Source organism: Daucus carota, chromosome 2, assembly GCF_001625215.2.
Source record: "Daucus carota subsp. sativus chromosome 2, DH1 v3.0, whole genome shotgun sequence".
In the NCBI taxonomy this organism is placed as follows: domain Eukaryota; kingdom Viridiplantae; phylum Streptophyta; class Magnoliopsida; order Apiales; family Apiaceae; genus Daucus; species Daucus carota.
Genome location: NC_030382.2, coordinates 50,387,527 through 50,403,486, shown reverse-complemented (window position 1 = coordinate 50,403,486; position 15,960 = coordinate 50,387,527). Strand labels below are relative to the sequence as shown.

General features: G+C 36.5%; 3 protein-coding genes across 6 annotated transcripts; 2 read left to right on the top strand and 1 right to left on the bottom strand.

Annotated features, from left to right (window-relative positions):
* Window positions 1-183: 183 nt before the first annotated feature.
* On the bottom strand, window positions 184-2,511 carry LOC108208231 (serine/threonine receptor-like kinase NFP). Its single transcript, XM_017378745.2, has one exon. It carries the CDS (start codon window positions 2,328-2,330, stop codon window positions 492-494), a length of 1,839 nt encoding a protein of 612 aa, XP_017234234.1. The 5' UTR covers window positions 2,331-2,511; the 3' UTR covers window positions 184-491.
* A 3,801-nt stretch (window positions 2,512-6,312) lies between these two features.
* On the top strand, window positions 6,313-8,982 carry LOC108206808 (transcription factor bHLH137). 4 transcript variants are annotated; one of them, XM_064088001.1, is made up of 8 exons: window positions 6,313-6,825; window positions 6,900-7,124; window positions 7,287-7,352; window positions 7,446-7,514; window positions 7,616-7,699; window positions 7,936-8,097; window positions 8,194-8,294; window positions 8,440-8,982. In XM_064088001.1, the coding sequence occupies exons 1-7, from the start codon at window positions 6,442-6,444 to the stop codon at window positions 8,278-8,280; spliced, it is 1,077 nt and encodes a 358-aa protein (XP_063944071.1). In that variant the 5' UTR covers window positions 6,313-6,441; the 3' UTR covers window positions 8,281-8,294; window positions 8,440-8,982. The 4 variants fall into 4 exon arrangements, with proteins under 4 accessions (XP_063944071.1, XP_017232713.1, XP_017232712.1 ...); XM_017377224.2 differs by having other exon boundaries at window positions 7,616-7,711; XM_017377223.2 differs by having other exon boundaries at window positions 6,897-7,124; window positions 7,616-7,711.
* Window positions 8,983-14,072: 5,090 nt separating this feature from the next.
* LOC108206615 (uncharacterized) lies at window positions 14,073-15,194 on the top strand. The gene has a single exon (XM_017376972.2). The coding sequence runs from the start codon at window positions 14,194-14,196 to the stop codon at window positions 14,920-14,922; it is 729 nt and encodes a 242-aa protein (XP_017232461.1). The 5' UTR covers window positions 14,073-14,193; the 3' UTR covers window positions 14,923-15,194.
* Window positions 15,195-15,960: the final 766 nt, after the last annotated feature.

Genomic DNA, 15,960 nt, shown 5'->3' with positions numbered 1-15,960 from the left:
TGCAAAAATGATAGTCCATGGTTTAGCCTTCTTTAAGAGCTTATTTGTTCTACACCCAATCTACTGGAGGGAAAATTGTGAGGCAACAAAGATTCTTTGGTTGTGTATGACGTTTAATAAAAACAATACCCATCGAGATGAAATGACAAACCTGTTTGATATTAAACATCTTGAACAGTTTTTGTTCTATAAGATGGATCCCTTGATCTTTTTTGCTCTCCTCTCATTTTTTGGGTTGCTTGCAGAAGAGCAAAGCCACAAAGGCACAAAAGATGTAACTGCCTTACTATACATTCAATTTTGCACATGTACAGACTACATAAAACACCTGTATGTGTATTTACATGTTATCGATTCAATAGCACTTGCTAAAGGGGGAAAAAGAAAATGAGATACTAGCTACAAAACACACATGTGAAAAAAGGCCTACAGAACTAACTGCAAAATGATATATGCCAAACTAGACGATTAATAACTAGACTGTGCAGAACTTAACGACCTACAACTGGACTGACATGTCGCAAAGATTCTTCTGGTTCTGCCCAAGACCTTTCATCCATCTCAGAAGTTGATTGAGTAAGAAATGAGAGGTTGAACACTATCTCTGTCATACTTGGCCTAGCTGAAGATTTCTCCGCTGTGCAAACCGCGGCTAAGTTTGCCAAGATGAGAGCTCCTCCTATGGGGTAGAAGCTTTCTAAGCTCTTATCGATCCACAGAGCTAGCCCCTCCTCTATGTCCTTCCCAGTTTCCAGAACTCCTCTGATTTCCTTCCAAACAATCTCACCCTTTTCGTTTGCTTCCATGCCTTTTCTACCAGAAAGTAATTCAAAGAGAAGGATTCCAAAAGCAAAAACATCTGCTTCAAGAAGTAAGGAGCATGTAGCAGGTCTAGCTGTGGAGAAATTGCATATCTTGGCCTTAAACTTGGAGTTGAGAAGTATGTTACTCGTCTGTAAATCTCCGTGAACTATGCTTGGTCGCGAATGCTCATGCATGTAGTGCAGGCCATTCGCAACATCCAATGCTATATTCAATCTCTGAGTCCAAGTGAGAGGAGCCACAGAGCATGAAGAAGACAGTGACTCTGGAAATAGCCACTTGTCTAGCGAGTAGTTTTCTGCGTACTCATAAACCAAAAAGCAGTTCCCAGCATTGTCAGTTGAAATACCTATTAGTTTCACCAAGTTGGCATGATTTACCCTCTGCAATATCTTTAATTCCTCAGTAACATCATGAAACTTCTTCACAGCAAATACTTTTCCATTGATCAAAGCTCTGTAAACTGATCCACCAATCCTGTATCGGTCACTTAGGTTCTTCGTGGCCTCCATAATAACCTTTTCGTCATAAATTATTGGCTTGTCTAGATATCCTGAAACCCCAGGGAGTAATTTTTCTGGAATGGCCTTGAGCTCAAACTTCTCATCAATTGCCGTTTTCTTCATTTTGATTATATCAACATATTCTGAGTTAGAGAGGTTTCTTTCCAACATCATCTTTTTTCTGCATAACCGATGAATGTAGACCACCAAGCTGAACAACATGCAAATAAAAAACGCGACAATTGTGCCTACAATAGCAGATAGGATATGCCGCTGTCTGGCACTGCGCGGTCCAGAAGGAAAAGGATCAGCCTGAACCAGTTCAGGCAATTCTGATACAGGAATCAACACTGGAAGACACAATGCTGCAGTGAAGTTTCTGTAGTTATTTTCAACTAGAACATCAGCAGGTGAGGCCTTGAACATTGAACTCACAGATGATATATCGTCAGCTGGTTGCCATACATAAGTGATGAGATACTTGATTCCTCTGTCACGTAGAGCCTTGTTAGGACACCTGCAGAGCAAAGGGAATACCACTTCATCGCCAATTTCCAATTTATTTGGAACCAGTGTCGGGTTCATATCTTGCACGAGAAGAAAATTTGTAAGATTCTCAAAAGCAGTAATTGATACAAAATAAAAGCTGTCATCTTTCTTTATCTGATAGGTGACATTGGAGAAATAACGAGATCCGTTACAGTTACATTCAATAGGTACCAACAGGAGTTGGTTTGGTTTTAGCAGTTCATCCTCCGAAGACAAATTATTAGCTTTTGCTATACTCAACCGGCTGACACCAAAAAGATCAGATATGCTCCCCACATTCACATAATCAGGTGACCTGGCTCGGAAGCTCAGATACGTTTCACAGGAATCAGGTGAGTCTGAGGAGCATGAGAAGTCCGTGTCAGCATCAGCTGTTGGTTGAGCAGAGATGTATGGTGCACAAAACAAAATAAAGAGAAAAAATACGAGGAGCAAGGAGTGAAGAGAAGACACCATTTCTGTGTTAGCTCAGATTCTCAGTAGTCACACCGTCTTATTTAACGCGTCTAATAGGAACAAGGTTGGTTTCAGAGTCATGATCAGAAGGTTTGTGACCCTTATTAGAATAATTGCAGTGTATAAAGCATCTCAGAGGCCTTGTCTTTAGTTCTGAATTGAATGATTCAGTTAGTTTACTATCCACGCAAACATATTATTATACAAGTGCACATTGTAGCTAAAAACAATGCTGTCAAAACTGTGGGAATAATTCCTAGATAGTTTATCAACTCAGATTCTTATTCCCCGTCTGATTCTGAAATGATATTACTATAAAACTGAGCAAGGCCGGCATGAAACTGATTCCGATAGCTCCACCAATTGGTTTAACTCCTTATAAAATGATATGAGATAAAATTTATTACAAGGAAACGTGAAGATGAGTTAGATTCCCATTGTCTACTTGTGAATCCTGCTGAGCAGTAGAGAACAAAAGCTTGAGATTGTAGTCTTACAAAAGTACTAGGTACCGAATTAGTTGTGAGTTGCAACCAATCCAGGCTGCTGCAATATCAAAAGTTACAGAGTTCCAAGAAAATAAACAAGACCTTTTCAACATCAAATTAGAGGAAAAAGTGGTGATGAAAAGGACTGGGAAACAAGAGATGATTGAGCTAAGTCATAAATCACTTGATTCGAATTACTAGTACACAACACTGGCCATCAAATTATTTCCATATTCATCTTGAACGAAATATTATTGTATGGATATTGACTGTCTCATTTGTTGTTGGATCATTTTAGGCCCATGACAGGCCCAGTATCATAATCCAGAGTTTTTGTATTTTGTTGTTGTTGTCATCATAATATCAGGGTCCTAAAGGAGTCGGTTTATCAATGTTCAGGGGAAGCTCATCCTCTCCTCGGACCCAAACAAGTGTATCGCAATCCAGATGGTCAGATATATATGTGTTGAGTCGCGGGCTTACATTCTTTTCTACACTTCGTGACAGGGTGACCATAAGTCCATAACCCGGACAAATCTATTAAATCGGTCTAACTCGCTCCTATTTTAAGTCTCCTCTCATTAATGATGAATCATGAATATTCGTAATTTTTCACAAATTTTAATTGGCAATGTGTCTGTTTGTTTTGCGGGGTAGAAGCTGGTGACCTGTTTGTGTAAATAAGTGAAGCACTTTTAAGAAGTTAAGAATTCTAATTTTTCTATTTTGTTTTTTTTTCCAAATACTTTATTAGTTTATTTACTTATCACTTCTAATTGACTTCTTTACTTTAACAAAGAAGTCACTTTTGCCGGAAATCATTCTTTTTAAGTTTGCCTAAACGGTCCCAATGTTTGAGTGATACTGTAATTTATAATGAAAAAAAATATATCTGTATACGTATAAATCACACAATTAAAGCAATCATTTATTTATCATATTATTTGAAAAGAATATTTAACATAACATATTGGGCAAGTGGGTAGCACTTGATATTTACACGTCATCATAAAGGATCAGCTACTCCACAATTCGGACGTCGAAGTAAAATGGTGGTAAAATGGTCAAGAGTTTACGGGAGAGCATTAATGATAACGATAAGATACATGTGTATAAACGGGACAAATGTTGACGATTGGACAAAATATATGGCGATCATAGCTTAAAATGGCGAAAACATCATCCAGATAACTTTAAAATCTGTATCATCCCAGTGGTTAATGACTACAGTTTGCTTCCAAAAATCACAAGCTTCCGATTCTTTCGGCGTGATAGCTGGAGTTATTTATCCAAAACGGAAGGGATAATTGTTACTTATCCAATTAAATTTTATGAAAGCTATAGCCACAGACCACGGTTCTGTACCTCCCCTTTCTTCATCTCAAAAATATTTTAATTTTTTTACCAAATTTAGTTAGTTTACATATGATTGGTTCGACTCACATCATCAAAATAAAATTCTTTAAACACGTAAGTCATCAATTTAAAATAACCTACTTGTCTATCACAGTTTGGGAGCGAAAGGGAGGGTTAGAGTCTGTTTGGGGGTGCTGTTAAAAATTGTCGTGCTGTCAGAAAAAGTGCTGGTAAATTAAGTGCTGTTGTAGAAATCAGATAACTGTTTGGTAATTTTTTGATATTTATTTATTTTGAGTTATAATATTAAAAAAATAATGATTTTGGTGATGTTTTATAATGAAATCTATAACAGCATTCTGCAAAAGCTAAAAAGCAGCTTTTTCTAAAAGCATGAGAAGACCTGCTTTTTTTAACAGCAGCTTTTCAGCTAAAAGCTGCTGTTCGGAAAAGCTGCTTTTAGATTTACCAAACAGTTTTTCACCTGTTTTTCAGCAAAAAGCTGCTGTTGCTGTCTGCAACAGCAACCCCAGACACAAACAGTGCCTTGCTCTTTTCAACTACTACTCGTCTTCTATTTCATGGGCTGGATATGAGCATAGGTGATTACGTGTGTCATGTGTAATAGGACCTGGCTGACGAAACAATAGGCCCAGTAATAAACGCAGTCAGCCCATATAAGACTATTCAGGATATAACAAAAATACAATGTTGAATTGATTTCATTAGGATATTTTTATTTTGCCTACCTTTATTTTGTTGACTTAATTTCCATGATGGTTTACATCTTTTCATTATTTCGTGAGCTCTGTAAATTTATTATTTTTCTTTATTTACTTTGTATTTACAGGATACATGCATGTATGCAAAACAGAGCAGGATTTTTTATAACTGTTTTTTTGTTGATATTAAAACCTTTTTTTATATGTCCATATTGGAGGATAAATTTTTTTGAACAAAAGAAATTCTTGTAATGGTTGCGAAAAGAGTCTAACAATTCGAAACACTTGAAGAGATGGGTGGTAAAAAAATGATATTGCCATATCGGCCCCGCTATGCGAAGTTGGGCGACCGGTGGCGATTTTGAGCACCGAATTCGTTCATGTGGATGAAATTTGCACAACATATATGCCGAGACAAACCTACGCTTACCGTTGGCGAGGGTGTGGCCTAGGCGATGAGCTTGAGAAAATTAATAATATTAAAAACGGTAAAACCGAAAAGGGCAATAATTCAAGTATGGGGGAGTGTATGCATAAACCGTGACATTACTAATCGCAGGTACCACCTTCTAATACTATTCATGTACAGTGGACACTGGGTCTGGGACACACAAAAAACCAAGATGATAAGACTTGTCAATTTTGGTTGTTTGGCAGTCAAAAAGATTAATATTGTTATGCACTCTCTATCTCTATCAAACCTCATCTTGGAACTTTCCTCTCCCACTCTCCCTCTTATGTACTCTCTCTGACTTCAGAGATGACTTGCTATGCTACTAAGTCATCAAGTGATACACATTTAATTACTACCAGTAATTGTAATTAGCTTCCTTTGATTTACACGCGTATATCAGTATATGTACACTTATCCAAAGAGAATCATGGATGAGCTCACCCAGATTGCAAGTTTGGTGGTTTAAGTAAAAAAGTTTGGATTCTCAATTAAATCTGGTAAAAGATTTGGATCCAACTATTTCGGAATCCAGCTCCGACAACACACATATGCATTGACGGATCTAAGGGGTATGGGGTGGTCTTGGCCCTCCAAAAACCTTCCCCAGGACCAGGACCTTAGATATTCATTATTTTGCTTTCCCGAACTTGTCATGTTTCTTTAACTTTGTCCTTCAAATTTTTTTAATCAAATTTTGGCCCCTCTCAAAAAATTTCTGGTTCCGTCCCTGCACATATGTATCATCATAATGTGTATATGCTAATGTATAACATATTTATTATACAGACATACATTCAGATAGGTATCTATATGACAGTATTTATGACTACATGCATGAATTATGAATAGATGATAAAAGAAAAATACAGTATCATCTTTCAAAATAAAAATAAAATTGTGAGGATACCCTCCAGCAGTCCAACCCTACCCTTATATATACATGCTACATGAAGTACCCCTCATAACTAAAAATATAACCTGATCATCTTTAAGATTTTGCTCAGACCCACATTTGCTCAACCATATATTTTCAGTCTCCTACACCAACAAATTACTCTCTCTGTGTCTCTCCCACAATAAAGTTGATATCAATGGCAGCTTTTTCATATGATAAACACCATCCATTTCTTGTTGACTCTTCTTCATCTCTTTTCTTGTTTCCAAACACAACCCCTCCTGCCAATCCTTCTCTAGCTACTATTACTCATAATCACAACAGTACTCATATGTCTTGCTTTTTAGAGCAATCCATCTACAATAATTACAGCCCCTGCCCTTCTCCTCATCACCACCATCCATTTTCTGATCAGCCTGATCCCACGGTGGACCTTTCTTGCTCTGTTAATATAAGTAGTACCACAAAAGTTAGCAACTGCAGTAACAATTCTAGTTCTTCTGCACTAACTGCTCAGCATCAACCTGTTATTAATCCCATGGATAAGAGGACCAACACCTTTCAAGAATCTCACTTAAAGGTATATAAATTTTTAAATTATAATTTTGATTTAATTGAATTCTTGTGACTTATTTTGTTGTTAATGTGCAGCAGAAAGGCAAGAAGCAGAGGAAAGAAAATACTAGTAGCATCGATGAAGCCTGCATGAATACGATATCCGAAGAGAAATCGACGAATAAGAAGAAGAGTAGAAGATCAGGGGAGGGTGATAAGAAGAGGAATGGGGAAGAAATAGAAAGAAATGAACCTCCAAGTGGATACATTCATGTGAGAGCAAGGAGGGGCCAAGCCACAGATAGTCACAGTCTAGCTGAAAGGGTACACATTCTACTGTTAATCTCTCATTATTATCAATTTTGGTATATTTTACAAAACATCTCTTAATTAACAGGGCCCTGTTCTAGAACCAACTGCTCTTCATGTCCCCTTTGTCTGTTAATTATCTCCATGATTTTTGAATAATTAGTTGCTGTCTTTCAGGTCAGGAGAGAGAAGATTAGTGAGAGGATGAAGCTGTTGCAGGCTCTTGTACCTGGCTGTGACAAGGTGAAACTAATAATAACTTGCATTCTGATAAATTTTTTTTTAACACTTATTTATAGCAGGATTTTTAACTATGTATCTGGCAAATCATTACAGGTAACTGGCAAAGCTCTTATGTTGGATGAGATTATTAACTATGTGCAGTCCTTACAGAACCAAGTCGAGGTAGCTATCCGATAGATAACTTGAACAGCATATGTAACATATATATTGTCATCCGAAGTTCTGTTAGATTTTATAGAAGTATTGATAATTTTTTTCAACAGTTTCTTTCCATGAAGATCGCTTCTGTAAATCCCATGCTCTATGACTTTGGAGTGGACTTGGATGCATATATGGTCAAACCGGAGGTACAAAACCAGGTTGATATCCATAAGATCTATACTACAATTAATCATTATGTAGAAGAGAAACACAGATCTTTATGCATGTATACATGCATTCAGGTAGTGATTTAGCTGAAAAATTGCAGAACCATGCTAAAACGTGTTTTTCATAGAGAACGACCCTGTGTACAGATATATGTTCTTATGTTTTTGTATCTTAAATTCAAGTGCTAACATGAAAGTAAAAAAATAAATATCAGAGTAGCAACTTGGAAGCAACACAGCAGACAGATGTTCATCCACAAGCCCATGCTCAGGCCACTAACATGTTCAACACATCTGGTGGCTATTCAGTTATGGACACTTCGACTTTACATCAACTTCATCAGGTTCAGATGTCAAATATCATGTCTCAACCTCAGGTAGCAGTCTTTCTTCTAAATATTATCCTCTTGATTACATTATTGTTGACATTATATTTCGTGATTACTAATTTCAGATTAATATTTAATGTACAGCTGTTATGGGACGTCGACGGAAACAGACACAGAAATATTAATCATCCCGGTTTCACCAACAACTTGTCTTCTTATCATTTGAACTAGAAACATCATGTCAAGTAAGCATCCATCCAAGCTTCTTGAACTCACTTTATTCCAAATTTAAACATATACTATACGGTAAAAAATTGTTCTCAGCTGAATCACTGCCAATATATGTCGAGTTACTATAACCAATTATTCTTTGGGTATCAACTGTTTCAGTGGAGATGGAAGAGCTGGTTCATCATCATCTCAAAACCCATGCAAGCCAGCTCGATCTTCTCTACGTAGGAATAAAGTAAGGGAAGGCATATATGATGATGGCAGCTAAGCTATCTATCTGTTAGTATATATGAGTATGAGCAGTTAGTGGATAAGAATGCAAGAGGAGTAAAAAGACAAAGAAAATGGGACATTTGACATAAAAATGAGAGATGACCGACCGAATAAAACCCTAAATCTTTTGAAGATGCCTTGGTTCTTGTTTCTGTGTTGGTTCCTTGTCCCAATTTATTTGACCCAGTCTATCAAAATTCAAACACCTGCATGGAGCACAAATTCCTGGACCTAGCTCTAGCTACACTTTCTCCCTTCTTTTTCATTTGTGTTGTAACTTACAATTATGTATGATGATGATCACACAAGACTAGTTGAGATATTGTTGTTGTGGTTATGCAGCTAATATGTTATCTTTGTATATTAATCCCATGTTGTTACAGTTGTATTCTGTTATCTTCAGACTACTGTTTCTTTCTTTTACCTTAATATCTTTGTCTTTCTTTTCTATTGTTAATTGACATGACTACTGACTGATTTAGATGTTGGGGAGCTTTCCTCATCAGATTCTCCCTTGTCTACGTGCTTCATGTTTATGTACGATGGAATCTTCATGCTTTTCAACTCTTTATTATGAGTAATATTTAACCCTTTTAATAATATTTTACTGCATGTAAGCTAGCTTCTGATACGGAATCTCATAAATAACCTTGATTACAAAGAGCTTTATCTTAGCCTAATGATTGGGTTGTCAGTTATCACTTAAGTACTCCCACTCGACCGAATTCTCCTAAGCGACTGCTGGGTACGATTAATTATGAATATATAACTGATCAATTTTGACGGTCGATTTTATTTACTAAATTTTAAAGTGTTACTGAATGAAGATGTGAAATCTAAAATGGAATAGTAGTAAAGTAGGTAGAGTTTAGATGGAATAAAATTGCAATGAACGCAAAGGAAATAGAATTCATCCAAGCTGGCCGACAGTGGCGTCTTTCGTTTAATTCCACCTGTCTTTACTAGGGACATACGGTATAATTTTGATCCCGAAATCATTGTTTTCAGAGCAAACACTTTACGTTGAATGGACAACAGAAAAGTTAAAGTTGCAGCCATGACCAAACACCAAACACACGCCCTTAAAATTATACAGTGACTCTTGATCATTTCGCAATTAGCCTGTGTACTGCCTGCTCCGAGGCTTAAGTAAGACAGGCGGTCTGAAATTTACGGGTCTCTAGTTAAAATCAGTTTTCGATAAAACCGTATTTTATATGAGACTTCTGTAGACATTTCAGCTCAATTCGTTAAATTAATATCCATCAGCCGATTTCTCCGTAGGACAAAAGGAAACAGCTTGGGTTCGTATGTTTACAACTTGTTATTCTGGGCATTGCACTAGAAGACAATTGATTATGAACTGATTAATGCAAGTTGGTGATCACATATGAACAGATAATATGAATAGATTGTGCTATGTGTTTTGTTTTTTTATGAGAGGAGTTCAGTCGAAGTTACGAGGATCCCGTATGAAAATAGCACATAATTAGGCAGGAGGGTCCGTTATGGTCTGGTTACAGAAGCTTAAGAGGTGCAACTTCTCATGGCGCATTGGCCGTGGAGTTGTCTTAACTCACCTTTGTCTCTTTTCTGCCTAGGCTTTTCTAGCTTCTTCCATCACCCTCAAGGCGCTGAGAGAGATGGATCAGTTTAGTACTTGTGACGCTTATTAATTGATTTTACTATGGGATGTTGGCCTCATGTCTGTGGCCTAGCTAGTCTTGTGTACACATCATTCCCATGTTAATTTTATCACGATTCACACCTTTGCCTACCCTAACAACATTTCTAGACTCAATCAAAGTGTTTGTCTCAACTTAAATGTAGGTTTTCCGCTCCCATCAGGGTTGTGAACGAGTCAAACTGTTTGTGAGCGAATTCAATTTTAAGTATTATCAAAACACTCTTATCATAACAAACAGAATCTCGTTGACCGTATTAATTTTGCAGCTAGACTATCTTCTAACCCTCTCTGAGGTTCTGATTTTTTGGATTGGAAGTATATGATGATGAAGACGTCAAGAACTGGCACCGTCTAGCTAGGACCACTGAATTTGATTACACCACTAGCACTTCATATTCTGTATAATTATATCTCTGAACTACATTTTGCACATTCAATAAACAATTGATTCGGAAAAGACAACAGAATCTCATTGACCGTATGGATGATCATCAACAGACAACACTAGCTACCAATTGTATCTTTTTATTTGAGCTTATTCATTCTTTTCCTCCGACACTGAGGCGTGGGTTTCATGCATGTTTGTTCTCTAGTTATTATATTTACATTTTCCTGTCAAATATTAAAGTGATGCAACAGGAGTTCGTTTGGCCGTTTATCTGGTATATCAACAAGTATCTAACTCAGATTTGTATGTCAGGAAGTAAAGTAAAACTTAACTAAGCGCCTCATTATTTACATGCGCCTAATTGTCTTTTATGTTCATGAAAGAAAACAAAATTCTTAGCTTATTTATGATTCTTTGCCCAAACAGAACTGTCGTGAATCACGCCCTCACTAATCTCTGCTATACCAGGCCCCTACGACTATTAGTAAATATTCTTGAATTTATATTTTAGGACAATGCGGATCAAGAAAAGTATTGGAAATAAAGACGAGTCTACATAAAATTGTTCTGACAACTAGGCATTAGAATTTATCTGAAAAATACTGTTCTGACAGGCTCGGTTAATATTTATAGCAGATGGAGACGCAGGATGCTGATTAGCATCGCCTCCAGTATCGGCCATGCCTCCCCTGCCCTTAGTTTTCCATGATGTGCTTCTGCACATGCAAAATATGGAGTAAGAGCAAATGACCCAACAGCCAATGAGTCAAAGGTTCATATGAATAGAAGAGTATGTATTGAAGGCATGTGGTCATCCAAGTCTAGGACCACTATAATTGGGCTAGCCACTACCTACTGAACCTCTAATCTTCATGCAGGTATGAAATGTGCGTGATGTTCATTGAAATGCTCAGACTTGGATAGAGCCAGGTTATGTGAATCTAGACGAACATGGACCACTGTATTAAAAGCAATGTAAGGCTAAGCCGCGTCCTTAAGCCCAAATTGAAGAATTCTTGATACATCAATATCGGAGAAGTACCTGACTGAACCATTGTTAAGTTCCATCACAAGAACTATCTTATCACTACAAAGAAGGGGATATTGACATACTGATACGTTTATCCATAGCGAATCCTAGCACATGATACTAAAAAGTTAAGAAACATGAAGCCCAGAGTTGCATTTAGGAGGTGAGAAGAGGAGGGAGATGCAGTATACTAGAGGTTTGAAGATAAGCCTACGATTGAGGACAGCATTATAAATCATATGATCAAAGTATATATTCTAGTAAGCGACTGAATCCTCTTTCTTAGAAATAAAAAGCAGAGGGTTCAACGATTAGAAGATCCATGCATATGTGAGTAAAAAAAATTTCCCAATAAACCATTTCTCAAGAGAAGTAACCAAGTTAATAGACTAACAAGGTGCCTAGATGGAATTGAAAGACCAGAAAATGACATAATGTGAGAGCTCTCCGGCCAAGAGTTTCTTGGCTAGCCCAACGGGCTTCAAGGATACAGTTTTTTTGTTGGTGAAAATTTGAATGGTCTATAGACAATTGTTGGTTCAGGAAAAGGCAAGTCCACTGCCAAAATGGAAGGTCAGTATATCCAAATCCAAAGCCCTATTCTGCTACTTTCGGAGATTGATATACATATAATCCATTTGTCAAGATAATGAAATGTCGACTACGTCCTGGTACTACATGTTGGTTCAGAATAATCTTCACCAGAACTGTAACACTCAGCGAACAATGTTGAATTGAACAATCCCAGAGCACTAGATGCAACAATGTCAATCACTTCTGTAACGTCTCAGTGGCTAATTATCAAACTATGTCGAATTTGATCCCCTGTGTTAAGGTAGGTAGGCAATTTGGGGAGTGATCATACCATCACTTCACCATCATCTATTGTACCAAACTACGTCCCTTAAATCGGCATGCTCAATCCTTTACACAAACACTTATTCAAGATGGTTTTCAGGGTTTAAACCAGTAAATTAGCGGAGAACTGTGCCTCAATGACTTGCTGGATACTAACCCCATATTATCCTCAAGTGAATAGGTGCTTTACCAATTATTAGAAGTGTTACTGAGCAGCTTAAGATCAGAAAAAATGCTACCTGTTATTGCCAAGTTACTACTTCAACATATAATTCCATTATATAGACTCAACTTTTATAATTAAGGAGAACATAATGATCGATCCATTAGTTTCAGTGCTGACAAGTGAGTCGGCTGGGCTTATATTTTCTCAACTGATTCATCGTATATTCAACTATGTGTACTTGGAAAGCTAAATCTTGATTGCCAGAGCACGGTTAAGAGCTGTTCAACATTACACGATCATGCAAAAGATAGGCCCTTTCTGCTGGTTTTCAATGCTGAAGCTGATCAAAATGGTAATTTTGTGATGCTCGATCTCAAAATTTCAAAATAATACTAGTATCGTTTTTTATTTCGCTTACATTGGGAAAATATCGACCGTAATTATATATATTATATAATTAAGAAAATTTTAAAATTTATCATTCAAAAATATAATTGATCTACTTTAAATTATATATTTTAATTTTTTAAATTATAAAAGTATAAATTTTTATTTACTATCAAATTGGGTCCATATTACTATGAAAATTTGATCAATACGAATGTTGAAAATAACGTTTAGCGCCGCTAATGGGCTGTTGTAATGTTGGGCCTTAAAAGTAAACATGAACAGAAAGCATCGGGCTTTTGCTACATGTAGACTATTTTCTTTCTTTCTGATTTGTGACGAAAGAGACCCTTGTAAATGTGTGTTTTTTTTTGTTTTTGAATCTTTTAACCGCTTCGGAGAATTTAAGTAAACTAGTTTATAAAACACGCTTCACGGTGATATTATAATAAATTTTTAAATAAATTCTTAAATGAATATATATTTTATTATGTTATATTATATATAAATTATTTAAAATAATGTATTACAAATTTAAAGCATCATATAATAACTCACATAATTTAATATATTTATCTAACATAATAAGAAATTTGTGAATATTTTTAAATTTGAATAAACTAAACTTGTACATTATATATAACATCTGAAATTTATAATGAAATAATAAATATTATTTTTAATTTATTTTAAAGTCTATTTTCAAGTTTTTATTGTAAACTTTTTTGACTTATCAATTTATTAAAAAAATTTATTGAATAAATTTGAAATTTAAAAAGTAATTTTGATTATTCAATATTTTCATTCCTACAATTCATAATTATCATTAACATAGATCAAAACTAATCAAATATTATTTGAGAAATATCTTTTGAATTTTTTTGAATATCTAATATTTATCAAACAAAAAACCACTTTTGCCATTTCTCATTTTCCCTTTTAAAATTTCTTAAATGCTTCACTTAATTATTTATTTATGCAATCCAAAATAAATAAATAAAGTCAGGGGTCTGCTCCGCTCACTCTCTCTCTCCTGTTGCTTATCCCCAATCCACACTACAATTACACCTATACATACACACCCCTGTGTTTATACATCACCGGAACCCTAGAAACATCCTAAAATGACCGAATTACAGCCACCGGACGGCCAAATCAACGGCGAGACGGGAGCTCTCGTCGTAGCTTCCACCGAAAACGTCGGAACGAAGCGTCAACGGCGACCTAGTGTTCGATTAGGCGACATCGGCGGCGATCAATCTCACGATTCTCATCTCAATATTCGAAGATCTAGCAAGTGGAAGCATCAGCAGCCACCGTACACCACTCACAAGTCCAATCAATCTTCAAAGACTCGGCCTATACTCAATTTGAGTGGCTCCGAGTTTCTCGAGGGCGATGATAAAGAGGGGAACTTGGATTCTGTTGCAATTGGGAGCTGGAAAGTGAGGGATTCGAAGTCCAAGAGGCGAAACACGAAGCGGATTAGGTCGAATTGGGCGTCCAAGGTGGATGGTGGAGACGATGAGAGTGGCGGTGAGGATGGGGATGGGGAGGGTGGATTTAGGGATTTCGGTGATTCGGATAGTCCGGTGAAGGGGAATAGTGGGATGAATTCGTTGGATAATTTGGGGAATTGGGGGAACTGTAATGGGGAGAGGAATGGTGTTAGGGTTTGGTTGAATCAGTTGGGATTAGGACGGTACGCTCCGGTTTTCGAAATTCATGAGGTGGATGATGAGGTTTTGCCAATGCTGACTTTGGAGGATTTGAAGGATATGGGGATTAATGCGGTAGGTTCGAGGCGGAAGATGTTTTCGTCTATTCAGAAGCTTGGGAAGAGCTTTTCTTGACTTGTTTCTAACTTGTTAGTCCAGATGGAAGGTTGAGGAATTCTCGACAGGGTGGCTGAGGGAAGACAGAATGTCTGAACTGGTTTGAGCTTTTTAGTGTATTACTGTATTCTATTTTAGCATAGTAGTAGTCTTTTGTTTTGTTTTGAGATTAATGAAGCTATTGATACTTAATTGTCCTGTTTTGGTATATATAGTTGTAACTTTACTGATGTAGTCCTAAAGAATTTTGTTAGTGTTAAATTCTGTTACAAGTGTTCGAGGTTTAATTATGTGCAAAGTAGCAATTTAGATTGTTTTAGTACTACTAGCATCCAGGATATACCCCAGTGAAAATGTATAAGAATGTAGGGACTTGGTGAGATTCAATGTTGTCGAAATGTTGTTGCTGCTTAAGTTTGGATGACAGAAGTGAGGCATATCTATATGTATTCTGTTAAAATCATATTTGTGTACTTCATACTTAAAGTTGCTTGTGTAATTGTTGGTGTATCTTTCCTTATATAATCTAGATTCCTTGTCATAGTAAATTGTAGCATTGTACATTTGTACTAGTTGTGTCTTAAGGCTGGTTGTTACTTCTCTAAAAAAGGCAGTTTTGAGCTCCATTTTTGTTCAATTTTTTTAATTAATTATGTGTAGCTCACATTCCGTCAAAATATTCTTTTGCAAAGTTAACTATCATAATATAAGAGAAGGCCTAGCTGGTACTCAGATAAGACTCTAATGTGATGCTGGGTATGCTGATGAACTTATCTGGTCAGGCCAGCTCTTTGAACAGGTTATACAGACACGTTCATACTGTGGAATATAGTAGGACTTAACCAATGGTTATTATCGGGTACTAATTAATTCTACATTTCCCTTCTTTTTTCTGATTTATATCGCTTCTTTTGGCCTTTTCATACACACACACACACACACACACACACACACACACTATAATTATCAGAGTTAGCTTCATCTGTCTATATTTAGAGTTGTTTTGTTGGTAGTCAATTTGGGTATAATAGAATACTAATTATGTTGACGGCGTAA

What these genes read in the sequence shown, in the direction of transcription:
- LOC108208231 (XM_017378745.2), bottom strand. Translation starts at nt 2,330, where the DNA reads ATGGTGTCTTCTCTTCACTCCTTGCTCCTCGTATTTTTTCTCTTTATT.
- LOC108206808 (XM_017377223.2), top strand. Translation starts at nt 6,442, where the DNA reads ATGGCAGCTTTTTCATATGATAAACACCATCCATTTCTTGTTGACTCT. An exon ending in TTGTACCTGGCTGTGACAAG is followed by an intron (nt 7,353 to 7,445) that starts GTGAAACTAATA and finishes AAATCATTACAG; the next exon opens with GTAACTGGCAAAGCTCTTAT. An exon ending in ATATCATGTCTCAACCTCAG is followed by an intron (nt 8,098 to 8,193) that starts GTAGCAGTCTTT and finishes TTTAATGTACAG; the next exon opens with CTGTTATGGGACGTCGACGG.
- LOC108206615 (XM_017376972.2), top strand. Translation starts at nt 14,194, where the DNA reads ATGACCGAATTACAGCCACCGGACGGCCAAATCAACGGCGAGACGGGA.